This window comes from Lipotes vexillifer, unplaced genomic scaffold (assembly GCF_000442215.2).
Source record: "Lipotes vexillifer unplaced genomic scaffold, Lipotes_vexillifer_v1.1 scaffold1250, whole genome shotgun sequence".
Lineage (NCBI taxonomy): Eukaryota > Metazoa > Chordata > Mammalia > Artiodactyla > Lipotidae > Lipotes > Lipotes vexillifer.
The window spans coordinates 58,082-72,517 of NW_006789326.1; the positions used below are offsets into that span (position 1 = coordinate 58,082).

The 14,436-nt window shown below is 38.0% G+C and overlaps 2 protein-coding genes across 2 annotated transcripts in view; both read left to right on the forward strand.

The window, feature by feature from the left end:
- The window catches only part of LOC103075190 (complement receptor type 1-like), a gene marked incomplete at its 5' end in the record, with an annotated part of 56,623 nt that extends 53,908 nt beyond the window's left edge, over positions 1 to 2,715 (forward strand). The window contains 1 exon segment of the mRNA XM_082931251.1: positions 2,450 to 2,715. Within this exon segment, the coding sequence (XP_082787377.1) occupies positions 2,450 to 2,715 (266 nt within the window).
- Positions 2,716 to 2,738: 23 nt separating this feature from the next.
- The window catches only part of LOC103074903 (membrane cofactor protein-like), a 30,703-nt gene continuing 19,005 nt past the window's right edge, over positions 2,739 to 14,436 (forward strand). Inside the window, exons 1-3 of the mRNA XM_007462581.1 lie at positions 2,739 to 2,942; positions 10,666 to 10,851; positions 11,185 to 11,284. Of these exons, the coding sequence (XP_007462643.1) occupies positions 2,822 to 2,942; positions 10,666 to 10,851; positions 11,185 to 11,284 (407 nt within the window). The 5' untranslated portion in view covers positions 2,739 to 2,821. The remainder of the gene's footprint in view (positions 2,943 to 10,665; positions 10,852 to 11,184; positions 11,285 to 14,436) is intronic.

Here is a 14,436-nt window from a genome sequence, read left to right on the forward strand (position 1 = left end):
TTACATTTTCTCATGAGAAAAAAAAAACAAAAAACAAACCTTACTTTCAAGCCCAAAAATAAACGGGAAAGTTTTTTTTTCAGCTTATTGACATACAATATTATGTACAGATAGTTGCAGAAGAAATAATTTCTGTTTTCATAAGTAAATGCCAACAGTTAGCCACAGAATATTTCTGTTATATCACCCCTTCGTAACTGAATTAACAGAAATGATAATTCCCCCTCATTGCATTTCCTTTCACTGTCCCCTTAATTATAAAATTATGGATTTTATAACCCCCAATACTAAGGTGTATATTTTATATATCACATCCACATTTTGTGTTTATATGCTCTGCCAAGAATTCAAAAAATTGTATTGGTCTGGGAAGAAGAGGAAATCCATGGTTTGTTCATCCCAGAATAGCTTTAGTATATCTCACATATAAAATTGTTGTTTAAAAATATATAAAGTTTTGTTAGAAGCAGCCTAAATGTCCATTGACAGAGGAACGGATAAAGAAGATGTGGTACAATGGAATATTACTCAGCCATAAAAAAGAATGAAATAATGCCATTTGCAGCAACATGGATGAACCTAGAGATTGTCATACTGAGTGAAGTAAGTCAGAGAAAGACAAATATCATGATATCGCTTATATCTGGAATCTAAAAAAATGTTGCAAATGAACTTATTTACAAAACAGAAATAGAGTCACAGATGTAAAAAACAAACATGGTTACAGGGGAGAAGGGGGAAAGGGATAAATTGGCAGGTTGGGATTGACATATACATACTACTATACATAAAATAGTTAACTAATAAGGACCTACTGTGTAGCACAGGGAACTCTACCCAATATTCTGTAATGACCTATATGGGAAAAGAATCTAAAAAAGAGTGGATATATGTATATGTATAACTGATTCACTTTGCTGTACAGCAGAAACTAACACAAAATTGTAAATCAACTATAGTCCAGTAAAAAAATTTTTAAATTAAAAATATATATATAAAGTTTTGTAATTCCAGATGATGCATTTGAAGTTTATACGGAGAATTTCCATTTCTCACCATTCTCTCATACCTTAACTGTGTGATAACAGGTTCTATCCCCACCATTCTATGAATGAAATAGCAATTGAAATATAGGTTGGATGTAAATAAATTTTTTTTTTACCTAATTCCAAAGGTAACATAGTGTCAGTATAGAAAGCTGAAAAGCAGTAAGAAAATTAAATATCCATAATCCTATCAACTGTTGGTTAATTTTGGTATATTTCCAACTAATCTCTTTCTGTGTGTATCAATATACTACTTTTGTTTTAATAAAAGGAATGAAAAAAGGTACACACTGATTTGGAGTCTGCTTTTTCCACTCAGGAATTTATCATAGTTTCTCACATTGATTTTTTTTTTTAAACAATAAACTACCATAAAATCCTTAATATTTTTGCTAGACACATGGATTTAAATTTTTTTTGTAAAACTATACAGCTTTGCTCACAGCTCTGATGATTTTTTTGGGATAAACTCTAAATGGAACTGGTGGTTTAAAAGTCATGTCCATTTTAAAACTTTTAACATACAGAAAAGTTATGTTAAATACTAAAATTTGAGGGTACTGGTTCCCCAAATATGTTTACTTACGTTGGTTGACCTTCTTATTCTTTGCCAACTAATAAGAAAATGTCAACTTCTTTTGTTTGCTCTTTCATACCAGTCAGGTTACTTTTATATTTCTTTTACTAGTCATACAGGTTTACTTACAATTCTACAAATAAATCTTGCTCATTGTTAATTTTCCAGCATTGTTTGCAAGATCGTTTCAACAGAAAAGTTCTCCCCCTTATCCGCTTCAGCTGACCAATTCCTACCCCTCCTAACTCTAATGACATTTACTGCTTCCAAGAAATTTGGCACTTAATGCCCCCCACCCCTTCCTTGCCTTTTTCATGCATGTATATTTCACCTTCAATAAAACATTTAGCGGCTCAAGGACAAAGGCCCTGTAGCGTTGGAACCCATTATGCTAACGGCCCAGTGTTAACAATTTACCTTCCCAGGGGTACTTTCCTGGGAACACAGGGAAGGCTAATTGACTTTAGCATTGGGAGAGCAATCACCAAACCTTTCGTGATTTTGAAATCAGGCCATGAGAGGCTTCAGAAGCAGAGGCTCAACCACGGAAACCTCAACTATTGTCCCGAATTATGCCTGACTAATGCTAAAGATTGAGCAAGGGTCCAGATGTCCGGACCATCTGGAGTGCCCCAGGTCCAAACTGGAGTCCTGAGGGGTGTCTGCCCCAACAGTGACCCACTGGCTGGGCTCTAGGTTTCTATTTTCGGGTCGATGCGCTTGATTCTTTGGTCCAGCTTTCCGGAAAAAGGATAGTGATGACCGCACCGGCCCTTGATTCCTTTCCACCCTTCCTGAGTAGGTTGTTAACAGTCTGTTTACGTAGAGGCGGTGAGCCAGCCATTCCTGCAAGCCGCCGCGACTCTCCTTCAGGTCTGCAGACAGAGGTGTCAGAGACAGTCCGGGTCCAAGGAGGAGGCGCAAAGCTCCCAGCCCACCGGGAGGGTTAGCCCAGCGCAAGGGCCTCGCCCCGCCTCTCCAGGCCTAAGGGCCGCCCCGGGCGCCGAGGCCCAGCCTTGCAGCCCGCCCATTGGCCCCGCAAGGCCCTCTCCTTCTCTCCTGCAGCGTTCTAGGCCACGCCCATCTGCGTGACCGCACATGACACTGTGAATCCGGGGATTATTGCGTCCGGTAACTGAACTCTATCTAAAAGGTCTCTCCTGGCTTGGTCTAGGGTTTCCCGCCGATATTCCCTAAAATGACGGCGTCTTGCGCGCCTCGCCAGGCACCTCCCGGCCGCCCAGAGAGTCCCCCTTTTCCTTGGTGCTGCGGCGGGATTCTTTTGCTGTCCTTAGTGCTCGCGTTGCCCATATTCTCCGGTAGGAGCCTGGAGAGAGTGTGCGCCCTGGCGGCGAACTGGAGTGGGTCGGGGAGCAGGCAGGCCAGAACCGAAGGCCGGGGGAGCTTTGCTTGTTGGCTCCGGGCGGAGGCGCGAAGCTGGATCCACCCGGGGTCGTGTGGAGTTAGGGTTGAAGGCGTGGCCGGAATGTCCTGGGTCTTGCTGTGCGGGGACCCACCGGGGTGGAGAACACGTAGTGGCCGAGGAGAAGGCTTGCTTGGTGGTGGGCACTGAGCGGTGAGGGGTGGTAGGCTTGGTCGTGGTTTACCCCGGGTCAAGCTGGGTCCCTAGCAAAAGTCTGTAGGGTGTTTCCAGGACTGAGCCAAGTCGGAACAGGAGCAGGGACCCGGTGCTGGTGGGGACGGCTTGCTCTTGAGTGCCCCTGTGTCTGGGGATGCTGCTAGGCTGGTGCTGTGCCCTGGGGGAGGAATTGCCTTATGTTCTCTAGGACGGTGATGCCTTGTGTGGGGGGTGTTTGTGCCCTGCTGGGGGAGCCTTGGGGAATGTACCCTGGTGTGTGCTTTGTGGAAGTCGCCAGCCCACTGGTGCCCAGTGTGGGACAAGGAAGCTGCTTTGTATGGGGCTTACCAAAGCAACCTAAAAAACATTGGTAGCCAATCCTAGTGAAAAATGAGTATCCTGAAAATGAACTATAAATGATGTTCATCTAGTTTTCCCATACAGCTCATAAACTAGAGCTGAGGCCCATTCACTTTATTTTTCTTTTCCGTGTTTCATTGAATCGAATAAATACTTTAAATATATGCCCCCAAAAAGGCATGCTTATTGTATAAAACATACACAATCAAAGGACATCCATTTTTAATACTTTGGTATATTTCCTTCTGTATATACACGTGTGTTTCCATGTCCAAGTTATTTTTAGGATCTATTACATATACAGTTTGTATGCTGCATTTTTTCTTAGCAGCATTCATTCAATAAATACTTGCCTTCTATATGCCAGGTCCTGTGCTGGTCTTGGGTCCCCAGTGCCAGGCACACGTTAGGAAATAAAATATTTGCTACAACTTATTGGGAGTGGTAGGCAGTAGCCAAAACATAATATTAATGAATATGTTATAACCCAAGAGAAGTACCCAGGAGGAAAGGAGCATGATTCTCTGACAGCATTTAACAAATGACTGGTGGAAGAGAAGACTTTTCTGTTCATCAAACAGGCCAAACTCTGCCCTTTGCCTTCTGTACATGCTGTTCCCTTGGCCCTTGGCCTTGGAACATTCTCCTTCTGCCTCTTGCATAACTGGCTCCTTCTTATTCTTCAAAGTCAGTTGTGATGTTATCCCCTCAGAGGGACCTTCTCTGACGCACTGTTTCCGGTGGACACACACACTTCAGCTCAATTCCCCCCAACTGGTAGTCACCCTCCCAAGCTATGTTTTCTGTTCTCTCCTCACTAGAATGCAGAGATCTTGGCTGTCTTGTCACACTTGTGGTTGCCTAAGTGTCAACACTCTTGTATAACTCTCAAGTACCAGAAAATTAAAGGTAACATTCGGCTGAGGCTTAGAGCCCAGGAACAACTTTTCTTGCTTCCAGGAGGAAGGTTCTCTAAAGAGCCATGCTTAGGATGGACTTTCTGTAGTGCCTAAAAACCTAAGGCAGGGACAGCTGCGGGTCAGAAAGGATCTATCTTCTGACTGTAGACTCCTCAGGGTTCTCAATACTCCAGTCTTGCTTGTTATGGATCATTTTGAAAGTTTATTTCTCTGCAAGAGAGTTGTGGGTGATGGAAAAGCAGTGCTAACAAAAAATTAAAAGGAATTTTTTAAAGAATAATAATGTTTAGAATAGGCTTAAAGCTAGAAGTTGAAGGAGATGATGAAAACTATTCAAAATAGAGAAAAATAGATAAGCAAAATGAATAGGACGTATCAGGGAAGATAACAGCTAGAAATGAAGAGGAAAAACAAGGTTAGGTTTAAGGTTGAAAGGTAAAATCAGGATAGGTAAGAAACTTAGGTAAGGTACAAATGAGAACTCACTATGTTGGGCAGGGAAAGTATGTGAATATAATAAACATGCGCTGAATCGGCTCATGAGGAGAAGGTTTTGTAATCGAACAGTGTTGTGCCTTGGGAGTCTTGCCATCTTAGAGGTAGTTGCCAAATGGTAGATCACAGAAGGGACCAGTCTCATTCCTCCAGAATGAGTCTGCTTTGTGGGACAAAACCTACAATTTCCTTTTATGTGTGGTCTCTTCTGCCTAGTTTAGGTCTTTTCTTTTGAAAGAAGCCAAGATCAATAAGTGCTTACACAGTAGTTTCTTAGTTTCTTACTCTGCATATTACAGTGCAAGAAGAATAGTCCTTATTGGTCAATTGCTAGGTTACAATAATACTGGGAGATAGATAGAGAACAAAAGAAATTAGGTGGTCAAATCTTTCTCCAGTGCATAAAGTTTTAAGATGATTATTTTCAGTATTAGATTCATGATACTGTATTCTTTACCATTGGTTTCTGTTTGACAGCAGTTTAACTTTGAGAACCAAAGTGTTTTGAATAGCGACTATGAGGCACGTACTGTGTGAGGTGTTGTGTCCACACGGCTGAATGGAGTCCACAATATCATGTGTTAAACATGAAGACATGTGATGGTGAGCTGAGAGATCCATGCAGAGGAGAGTCCGAGTGCTACCGAACTCAGGTCTGGCTGCTCGCTGCTCAGAAAGTCAATGCTTGATAGACAAGTGCTGGTAGGAATGGAAAGGTTTAATCAGAAGGCTGTCATCTGGGGAGAAGGCAGACTCCGGCCCCAGAACTAACTCTGAAGATTCTGCTTGGCCATGAAAGTTTTTTTAAGGGAAAAAGGGGAAGTAATCTCAGTTAATCATTGAGATAGGGAGTCATATTTATTGACATCTACCATTGCCTGCAGACTTGTCGACTCCTTGTGATATTTCTTTAGGTGTTATCTGTTTCGAGTTTGCTCTCGAGGTTACTGAAGGGAAAGCTGGGGGAAAGATCTGATCATCTGTTAATTATTCTTCCTTTCTATTTCTCTGATCTAAGAAGAGAACCAACAGGTTAGGCAGAGTATTGTGTGATCAAAAGATGTGAAAGGTGTGCTTGGGCCAGAGGTTATAGCTACCCAGTGTGGCAGCAGTAGGGCAAAGGAGGCAAGAGGAAGGCAGCGGTGTAGATCACAGAGTGAATTATTATGGAAGAACAGGATAGTTAGGAATGAAAAATTACTATCATAAAAATCAGACTATGGTGTTATTACCTGTTCTTTTTGGGCACCTTGAGGCCTTTCGTTTGCCCTAGCACAATGCAAATCTAAACTAAGCTTGCTTTAATCTCCCCAGGCTTAGTAGAAGACCATTGCTTAAGGACTAAATTGCAGACAAACGTTGTTGTCATAACCATACGAGGGTTCTAGATGACAGACAGTGATGGAAAGCGATGTGGGTAGTGGAACCAGGTTTCCTGGCTTGACCCTGGGTCTGCTACCTACAGGGAATGTATTCATGGGCAAATTACTTCACCTTACCGTGGCTCAGATTATTCATCTTAAAGAATTGGAAATAGTACACAACTCATAGGAAGATTGTGAAGGATAAGTTAGTTAAAAAAACACTAAAATAATGATTGGCACAGGTTTAATTTGCTATTTCTCAAATGATTAATATCACCACGGTTTTAAGAAACAAGTTCTCGAATTGTTCATTGCTAATCTTTAGGAAAAATTATAACCCACAGTCTTTGGAGTTCACTTCTAATAATGTTAAAATACTATTTCTAGTCATAGAAGTAATATAAAATGGGCTTATAATAAAATATTAAATACTTTGGCATGAAAGAAATTAAAAATTCTCATAAAGTGAAATGTTTGTAAATAAATGAATGAAAGAAACGCAAAATAGGAAGAGAAACAGCAGTGAAAAAAGTGATGATTTGAAGATATTTCTCTAGCAGTTTGGCTGAACAGTAAAGAATTTGAATTTTGATCCAAGGATGTATAAAACTGATAACAGTACCCCTTCAGCTTTGGCACTAGGAACTAGAAATGCAGTGATGAATGAGACATGGTCCTCAAGAAGGCTACAGTCTCCTACTGAAATAAGCAATGAATAATTACAGTATGAAAAGTGCTATGAAAGAAGTAAATTGGGGCACCATGAGGACACAACCCAGTGCTTTGAGTGAGAGATGTCAAGAGCCTCAAGGAAGAAGTGGCATCTAAGATGAAACTGAAGGATGAGTGGGTGGGAGGAATGGCAGGGTCTCTGGTCAAAGCTGAAGTAATATGACGCAAGGAGGTCTAGAGTGCTAAAGTAAGTTGAGTAATTTAATGGGCACTACTAGTGGAATTGAATGTGGCTTAGAAGACTGTGCAAGAGTGAGCAGATATTAAAGCTCTGTTAGCCACGTCAAGGAGCCTTAGACATTATCATGAGGGAAACAGGGAGCCATTGAAACATATCTGACTTGGAAGGGCCTTGGTCCTAGTATCATATCAGTATTACTCTGGTGGCAGTGTGAAAATGAACTGAATGAAAGGTGGCAAGACCAGTAAGGAGACCTATTCAGAAACTCTTGTAGCAATCCAGATAAGTAATGATAGTGGCTTGAATTAGAAGTAAAGGTGGAAACAGAGAGAGGGAACAGGCATTTCAGTTGTGGAAACCATGTGTCTTGTTTGCTGGCTTCATTATGTTATTTGAGATAGTGTGACACATTCCAAGTGGAGCTGTGGGGAGGCAGTTGAACACATAGACTTGGCACCCCAGCTAAGATCTAGGATGGAGAGAGGGATTTGGGAGGCAGCTCTCATCAGTTGTAATGATGTCATGAGAGTATACATTCTGACCCAGGGGGATTTTCAGAATGAAAATAAGGAGAGCTCGTAGAATAAACCATGAGGAACGTCACATTATGCAATCAGACAGAGAAGGAAGAGTAGCCAGAGGACAGGCTGAAAACCAGGCTGGTTTGCTACCTGGAAACCAAGGAAAAGAGCTTTTCAGGCACAAGAGAGCAAAGAGAGAATGAACAATAGCTCCAGATGTTGTAGACAGGCTAATTAAAATTACTGAGGGAGAGAGTGTTAGGGTGAATTTACCAGGAGGGAGGCTACTTAATGACTTGAAAATAATTTAAGTGGCTTATAAATGAATGGGAACTGAGAAATAAAATTGATAGGTTAGATGTTAGAGCCTGCATTTTGAAGAAGCAAAGAAAGTTTAAAAATAGGTTGAGCGGACAGTGAGAGAATGGGTGGGGTGGTCAGATTTCAGAAAGTTCCAATTTGGGTCAGAGACCATGATTTTCTGAAGGGAACCACATGGGAAGGGGTGTGGCGTGTGCTTATGTCAGGGAGTTATTTTTAATTTTGCAAGCAGGTAGAGAGTGCTTGCACAATTTTTGCAAGTGTATAGAAAGTGAAGTTTTCTTGATTCACAGCAGAGCATTATTTCACTTTCCTGACACTCACCTGGAACACTGGGGAGTTTTCGGAATGCAGCCTATCTTATTATGTAATAGCATCCATTGTTAAAGTATAGCATTACAGCCTAATAATAATTATGTTGTAAACTATTTAGAAAAAACTAAGTTAAGATGTTATTCTTTTGGAGCTAGGGACATTTACTTTGAAAATCCTCATAGGAAAAAAAATTCAATGTGCTGAGCAAAAGAAGAAATTTGATTATAAAAATGTGTGATATTGGACTCAATTATTACAGTGGGTAAAGCTTGTGATCAACTGGTTGACAAAGCAAATATTCTAAACGGCACATTGTTCAAAGCACTCATTTCATGATGCATATTGGTAGGAAGAAATCCTTCATTAGTTGAATGGATTAAACTGTCCAATTGACATGTCTTTTCCCATTCAGAACACTATGTGTGAGAGTTATTTTAGGAATTTTCTCTTCTTTTTTATACTTTCGAGATAGTTACTGAAATTGAGTGCATAAACAAAGAACACTTGTGTAATTTAATTATGGGCATGCCATTAACTTGATTTCTTTCTTAGTGGTTCCAGGAAATTCTAGAATGATGTAATACATTTGCATCTAGTACGAAATTATATAGCATTTCTAGCCTGTGTTTTTTGTTTGTTTGTTTGTTTCCTATGTTAAAATGAGAATGTCTGGCTCAGGGTATTGAGTAAATTTAATATTATTAATAAAATTCAACTCAACTAATTTTCTTTTTAAGCAATGCTTTTAATACTAAAGGGTTTTGTTTTGTTTTGGGGGGGGGTTGTTTTGTTTTGGTTTGTTTTTTTTTCCTTTTTTTTTTTTGCTTTTGTTTTGTTTTGGGCAGTTAATTGAGGAGCATTCATGTAACAAGATCAGCATAGTAGAAATGTTGAAAACATTTGCTAAGTGTTGAAACAGTTTCAGCACATGATGTAAATGAAATGCTGGACAGTGTATCAAGAAAGGAGTTCAGAGTTTAGAATATGATAGGAAAGGAGGGTAATATTTCACCTCTTTAGAGTTCTCTCTTGACCAGTCTCTCAAGCTGCAGTAAGACAGAGATCCAGGGGAGTAATAAAGAAAAGGTTCGTCAGGGACCAAAATAGGTCTATTTCTTTCTCCTTAGATCCTTAACCTTATAGGTGTGGCCTCTGCATTCCTTTAGCACTTTAGGACTTGATGCGTCTCCATAACATTATTTTACATAATTTTTCTAACAGATTTGTTAAGTTGTTGAGCCCACAGATAATTAAAAGGAAGAGAAATTGTTGAAGTAGGAATTACACTCTTCTAGGGAGGGACTCCCCACCGCCAAAAAAAAAAAGAATAAAAACTTATAAAAGTATAGCAAGAAAGTAGCTTTACTGTTGGGGTATATTAGATAAATAGCCCAAACAGCTACCTCAGGGAGCTTCTAAGGATATGCATGCTCTATTGATCAGAGAAGAAAATTTAAATTACATTTAAAGTAATATTAAGAAAAAAAAATTTTTTCAATGTAAGTCTATTGAAAATGGCAAATTTTGATATTTAAATGTTATTATTCACTCATAAAATTATTTAGTTCACAAATATGAAATATATGAAATGAAGTCATACTTTGAAATACTTAGTCCTTATCTATTTTGATCTTTGAAATCCACAATGTTTATTTAATAGTCACCTCTTACCATAGCATGTCTTGAGCACCCAGTGTGTACAGAATGTAGTAGAAAAAGAAAGCATATTATCCCTGCCCTCTAGGACTTTGCCTACTGAGAGGAAACTGAGCCTGAAGTGACAAGTGATCATATGCTTGTGTTTCAAACTATGGAAGAGTAATCTGAGCAGAGTGCTATATACTATGGAAGACTTTTTAGAGGAGAGGTGAACTTTGAAATGAATTTAGAAAAAAGTATGTAAGGATATGTGTATATATATATATATATATATATATATATATATATATATGTGTGTGTGTGTGTGTGTGTGTGTATTTAGTCAATACAAAAAAGATTTCGTCTCCTTTAATTTACTGTTGAATGAAAATTTAGCTTATTCCTCAACAAATTAAAAGCTAATAGGATGTTATTTAAAGTAAACAAGACACATCCTCCACTACTACCATCACTTGGGTAAAAGCATGTGACAATCACTTAAAATCTTGCTAAGAACCTTTCCATTTATTCTGTACTGCCTACTTGCTGCTGGGCCACAAGTGGCTGGTGAAAGAAATTAAATCCTTAATTTTCTGTTTTTAATTTTTATTCCTAGGTCCCTGTATTGATCCACCAGTATTGGAGAGTATGAAGCTCAAGGGTGTCATTAAACACCATTATTATCCTGGGGACAGAATAAACTATGAGTGTCACAGAGGATACTTTTATGTGTGGCCTTATCTCCTCGCATCTACTTGTGAGCCTAATGGCTCATGGAGCCCTATTGAAGAAGCATGTTTAAGTAAGGAAACAAAACCATTTTTGTTTGTTGTTTTTTGCTTTCTGTAGAGATTTTTACACATTTTAGGGTCAATTTTCCACTGCAACAATAATGATTTTCTCATGCAAAACTAGGTTTTGGATAGCAATGCATTTTTTCAGGCTTTGAGAAATCTCCAGGGAATCTTTATTGGTGATTGGTTCCTCAGTAAATGTGAATTTTAAGTTTGCCCTTATAATAATTAAATAAAGAAAATAATATTTCATCAATAGAAAAGAGCAGTGTAGAATTTTGATCTTGATTTAAATGTTTTGAAATTGGTATGAAAAAACGAATTTGAAAATTTTCTTTTAGGAAAATCATGTCCAAATCCAGAAATAAAGCATGGTGAAGTATATGCCCCAAATAAAACCTTTGAGTTTGAATCAGAAGCTCACATTTCTTGTAATGAGGGGTAAGTAAGTTACTCCTTAGAGGAAATAAGTTAAATGTTATGAATTCCATTTTTCTTTGCTTCTCAGCTTAATCATTCCCTTAAAGTTGATTTCATTTTTCTTTCTAGGTCATAAGTTGCACTTGTAGCCAAACAACTCTTGGGATTTTTATGGGGAATGAAATGATGTGTAATTAATAGAAAGGAATTTAAATTGAAGAAAATCAAAATCATATACTTATTATATGTGGTAATAAGCCTATTGGAAGCATTGAAAATGTAGTAATCATGGTGACTTTAACCTTAACAACACAGTGCACCCTAGTAAAAATGGCCAGCTCTCAGAGTTGAAGGAGAGCTCACAGAAATGACACCAACAGTGTAAGAGGGCTCCTTTTTCTCCACACCCTCTCCAGCATTTATCATTTGTAGACTTTTTAATGATGGCCATTCTGACTGGTGTGAGGTGATATCTCATTGTAATTTTGATTTGCATTTCTCTAATAATTAGTTATGTTGTCTTTTCGTGTGCCTGTTGGCCATTTGTATGTCTTCTTTGAAGAAATGTCTACCTAGGTCTTTTGCCCATTTTTTGATTATGTTGTTGTTGTTGTTGTTGATATTAAGCTGGATGAGCTGTATGTATTGGAAATTAATCCCTTCTTGGTAGCATCATTTACAAATATTTTCTCCCAGTCTGTAGGTTTTCTTTTCATTTTATTTATGGTTTCCTTTGCTGTGCAAAAGCTTTTAAGTTTAATTAGGTCCCAGTTTTTATTTTTGTTTTTATCTCCATTACTCTAGGAGACGTATCCAAAAAAAATATTGCTGCAATTTATGTCAAAGAGTGTTCTGCCTATGTTTTCTTCTGTATTATAATATACTGTCTTATATTTAGGTCTTTAATCCATTTTGAATTTATTTTTGTATACGTTTGTATATGGTGTTAAAGAATGTTCTAATTTCATTCTTTTTACATATAGCTGTCCAGTTTTCTCAGCACCACTTATTGACTGTCTTTTCTCCATTGTCTATTCTTGCCTCCTTTGTCATAGATTAATTGACCATCAGTGTATGGGTTTATTTATGGGCTTTCTATCATGCTCCATTGATTTATATGTCTGGCTTTTCTGCCAGTACCATACTGTTTTGATGACTGTTGCTTTATTGTATAGTCTGAAGTCAGCATGATTCCTCCTGCTCCGTTCTTCTTTCTCAAGAGTGTTTTGGCTAATAGGAGTCTTTTGTGTTTCTATACAAATTTAAAAATATTTTGTTCTAGTTCTGTGAAAAATGCCATTGTATTGAATCTGTAGATTGCCTTGGGTAGTATAGTCATTTTGACAATGCTGATTCTTCCAATCCAAGAACATGGGATATCTCTCCATCTGTTTGTGTCATCTTCAGTTTCTTTCATCAGTGTCTTATAGTTTTCAGAGTACAGGTCTTTTGCCTCCTTAGGTAGGTTTATTTCTAGATATTTTATTCTTTTTGATGCAGTGGTAAATGGGATTGTTTCCTTAATTTCTGTTTCTCATCTTTCGTTGTTAGTGTATAGAAGTGCAACAGATTTCTGTATATTAATTTTGTATTCAGCAACTTTACCAGATTCATTGATGAGCTCTGGTAGTTTTCTGGTAGTGTCTTTAGGATTTTCTATGTGTAACATCATGTCATCTGCAAACAGTGACAGTTTTACTTCTTTTCCAATTTGGATTGCTTTATTTCTTTTTCTTTTCTGCTTCCTGTGGCTAGGACTTCCAAAACTATGCTGAATAAAAGTGGTGAGGGTGGGCATCCTTGTCTTGTTCCTGATCTTAGAGGAAATGCTTTCAGCTTTTCACCATTGAGTATGAAGTGGGTTTGTCATATATGGCCTTTATTATGTTGAGCTATGTTTCCTCTATGCCTACTTTCTGAAGAGTTTTTATCATAAATGGATGTTGAATTTTATCAAAAGTTTTTCTGCATCTGTTGAGAGGATCACATGGTTTTTATCCTTCAATTTGTTAATATGCTGTACCACATTGATCAATCACATTGATTGATTTGTGAATATTGAAAAATCCTAGGCTCCCTGTGATAAATCCCACTGGATCATGATGTATGATCCTTTTAATGTATTTTTGGAATTGGTTTGCTGGTATTTTGCTGAGGATTTTTGCATCTATTTTCATCAGTGATATTGACCTATAAATTTCTTTTTTGTGTGATGTCTTTGTCTGGTTTTGGTATCAGGGTGATGGTGGCCTCAGAGAACAATTTGGAAGAGTTCTTTCCTCTGCAGTATTTTGGAATAGTTTCAGAAGGATGGGTGTTACCTGTGTTTCTTTATTGATTTTCTGTCTGGATGATCTTTCCATTGATGTAAGTGGAGTGTTAAGGTCCCCTACTATCATTGTGTTACTGTCAATTTTTGCTTTATGGCTGTTAGCCCTTGCCTTATATATTGAGGTGCTCCTATGTTGGGTGCATATATATTTACAATTGTTATAATCTTCTTCTTCGACTGATCCTTTGCTCATTATGTAGTGTCCTTGTCTCTTGTAACAGTCTTTATTAAAGTCCATTTTTGTCTGACGTAAGTATTGCAGCTCTGACTTTCTTTTGATTTCCATTTGCATGGAATACTTTTTCCATTTCCTATCAGTCTGTATGTGTCTCCAGATCTGAAGTGAGTCTCTTGTAGGCAGTGTATATATTAGTCTTGTTTTTGTAACCATTCAGCCAGTCTGTCTTTTGCTTGGAGCATTTAGTCTGTTTACATTTAAGGTAATTATTGATAAGTATGTTCCTATTGCCATTTTGTTAATTGTTTTTTGTTTTTGTAGGTCTTTTTCTTTCCCCTTCTTTCATTCTCTACTCTTGTGATGACTATCTTTAATGTTATATTTGGATTCCTTTTTCTTTTTGTATGTATATCTATTATAGATTTTTGTTTTACAGTTACCATGAGGATTTTGTATTGTATTGTATAGTCTGTATTTATACTATACTTGCGGATCTCTTAATTTCAAATGCATTTTAGGTGCCCTGCATTTGTACTCTCCTCCCCTCACAATTACTGTTTTTGATTTTATATTTTACATCTAATTGTTTTGTGTAGCCCTTAACTGCTTATTGTGGATACAAATGATTTTTACTATTTTCATCTTTTAACCTCCCTACTAGCT